The 2,702-nt window shown below is 42.2% G+C and overlaps 1 protein-coding gene across 1 annotated transcript; it reads left to right on the top strand.

Moving 5' to 3' along the window:
- Positions 1 to 1,054: 1,054 nt before the first annotated feature.
- LOC126680056 (uncharacterized) lies at positions 1,055 to 2,295 on the top strand. The gene is made up of 2 exons (XM_050375093.2): positions 1,055 to 1,650; positions 1,728 to 2,295. Exons 1-2 carry the CDS (start codon positions 1,063 to 1,065, stop codon positions 2,202 to 2,204), a joined length of 1,065 nt encoding a protein of 354 aa, XP_050231050.1. The 5' UTR covers positions 1,055 to 1,062; the 3' UTR covers positions 2,205 to 2,295.
- Positions 2,296 to 2,702: the final 407 nt, after the last annotated feature.

Below are 2,702 nucleotides of genomic sequence, written 5' to 3' on the forward strand. Positions count from 1 at the left end.
ATTTCTTCTTTTCCCTCTTACTTTGCTTTTCGAATTTACTCTCATTTCTTGTAGCTATTTCCTTTTCGTTCTTCGTTTGATTATTTGATTCTTCATGACTTGTTTTCTCCAGATTTTTCAGGTATGTCTTCTTTCGTTGTTTGGATGTTAATATGGCTTTCTTCTTTGTATATTCTCCATGCTTTGTGTTCTGGAAATTTCTTCTGTACTTGTTTTTCTTTGATGTGTTCTTCAACGTGTTCTTCAATATATTTTTTGTTTGATCCTTATTTTGTGTTTATGTTTGTGATTCCCTGTTCTAGGATGCCTCTTAGTCGAGTGGAAGATGCTTGCGCTGCTATGGCTTTTACCCGATCGAAGCTTCGTAGGGATGAAGTCTTAGATATCTATTTTAAGTATAGTTTTCCTTTTGATTATAGGGTAATATTACCCGGTGCCGATATGGCTGCGTCTGATTCTCCCGGATCTTCTTGTAGGGCGGTTCTTTTTGAAGAGCAATTTGCTGCTGGTCTTAGGTTTCCTTTGGATCCATTTTTAGTAGAAGTGTGTAGGGATTTAAAGGTTGCTCTAGGGCAACTTTACCCTGGTACGATTAGAGTAGTGCTCGCCTTTTCGGAGGCATGTAGGCTCCGGGGCTGTGCCCCTTCTCTCAAAGTGTTATATCATTTTGTAGATTTTAGGAAGTGTGATGGCTGCTTCGTTTTCGCCCTTGGTAGAGAAGGGCGATCTCGTATTTATCTTCCTTGCCTAACCAGTCGCTGGCGAAGGCGTTTCTTTATTGTCTATCATAAATTTGCTTTTCTTCATTTTTCGGATGGTTTTTCTTCTCATCCAGTTCGGAGCTGTTCTTCTCCTTTAAGTTTATCCGAGTCAAAACTTGCTTTTGACATATCTTCTTGTAGTATTGTGTCTCGTCCCATTTTAGATGTCTTGGTTAATAGTCATCTTCGGAGTCGATGGTTTCCTTTGGAGGATCCTCCTCGAGGCTTGGCGGATCTTTGCTACTCTTTTGTTCAAGGTATATTAATTTGCTTAAGTTCTTTTTAATGTTTCTTTTGTAGGATGTCTTCTTCTTCTGACGATTTCCTTTCCGGATTTCAAGTAGATTTGGACGTTCCGATGGGTGATCCTGACGTTCCTGTCGCCAACGTTATTCCTGGCGACATTGTCGTGGATGGAGCTCCTGTTGATATCCCCCTAGCTTCCGCCGAGGTAGCGTTGCCTGAGGTTATTGTTATAAATGATGATGATGGTGATGACTCGGCTGTTCCAATCGGCGACGAGGCGATTCCGTCACTACTTCCCCCTCTAGCATCATCTATCGTTTCGGGGGGAGTTGGGGGTGTGGCCTCAGAGGGGCCTGTTGTTGCTGATTCGGGAGAGATTTCTCTAGGTCGAGACCCGGATTCTCCGTCTAGAAAAAGACGTCGAGTTGTCGATGATTCTCCAACGAGGGAGAGTTTTCCTGGAAGCTCTTCTTCTGCTCCAGACTTGGTTCAATGGGTCGAAGGTCAGGATCCTGCCAGTTTGCTGAATCCGAGAGTGCTAGCGGAATATATCCGGACTTTGGCGATTCCTGATGATGTCACGTGGTTCTGTGGTAGGCCGGGTCAGGAGCTTTCCGATCTGGCTTGTTTTCATGGTTTCTCTGTAAGTGCTTTCTTTCTTGAGTATAATATGTTTTTTGTATTCAGTTGCTTTCTTATTTGTTTATTTCTGGTGTGTAGGCCCTTCAATCTGTTCTGGTATTGAACGACCGCCGACAGTGTGCCGAGGAGGAGGTCGAGCGTCTGTCTGCTCTTTTGGCGACTTCCGAGTCTGAAAGGGCGAAATTGAAGGCCTCTTTGGAAGAGCATGATTCCCTTCTGGCGCAGCTCAAGGCGCAGGATGCGATTAATGATCGCCAAGTGAAAGTGATTGAGAAAAAGACCGATGACTTGACTCAAGAGATTGAGGAGCTCATTCGGATCAATTCCCTTGTTGGTGGGGAGAGGGATAGTCTTAGATCGGAGGTTGAAGGTCTTCACATCCGTCTGCTAGATACGAAGGCTTTTTACTCTGCTCTGATAAGCGAGTATCGCCTTGCGATTGGGAAGAAGCTTCTGGAGCAGAATCCCAATATTGATCTTTCTGGGGTTAACGGGTTGGATCCCCAGGCCATCGCCCGTGATCTCCTCGTCAAGATTTCTAAAGACCGTGTCTAGTAGTTTTCTTTTGATTGTATTTGCTGATGTATTAATTTTGCTTTTTGTAATTCGCAATTTATGAATATATTTTCTTCGTTTTTCTTCGAAATGTGCTTTTGCCTTATCTTTATGTACTTGTCTTGCCTCGAGGGTTATTCTAAACCCTGTTCTTGGCGTTGCTTTTTGTAGAGTTAATCTAAACTCTTTTTGTTTTTGTTTTTGTTTCGAGTTAATCTAAACTCTTTTTTGGCGATTTGCCTTTTCTGAGTTAATCTAAACTCATTTTTAGCCTTTCGTGGCGATCTGCCTGGTTCGGCTATTTTGCTTTGAGTTAATTTAAACTCATTTTCTTGGCTCTTAGCCTTTCGTGGCGATTTGCCTGGTTCGGCGATTTTGCTTTGAGTTAATTTAAACTCATTTTCTTGGCTTTTAGCTTTTCTTGAGTTTGATCTTTAATTTATTTTTTCTTCTTTCGTCTTTGATTTAATCATTCGTGGCTGTTCTTGATTTTTATTT

Source organism: Mercurialis annua, linkage group LG5, assembly GCF_937616625.2.
Source record: "Mercurialis annua linkage group LG5, ddMerAnnu1.2, whole genome shotgun sequence".
Taxonomy (NCBI): domain Eukaryota; kingdom Viridiplantae; phylum Streptophyta; class Magnoliopsida; order Malpighiales; family Euphorbiaceae; genus Mercurialis; species Mercurialis annua.

What these genes read in the sequence shown, in the direction of transcription:
- LOC126680056 (XM_050375093.2), top strand. Translation starts at nt 1,063, where the DNA reads ATGTCTTCTTCTTCTGACGATTTCCTTTCCGGATTTCAAGTAGATTTG. An exon ending in CTTGTTTTCATGGTTTCTCT is followed by an intron (nt 1,651 to 1,727) that starts GTAAGTGCTTTC and finishes TCTGGTGTGTAG; the next exon opens with GCCCTTCAATCTGTTCTGGT.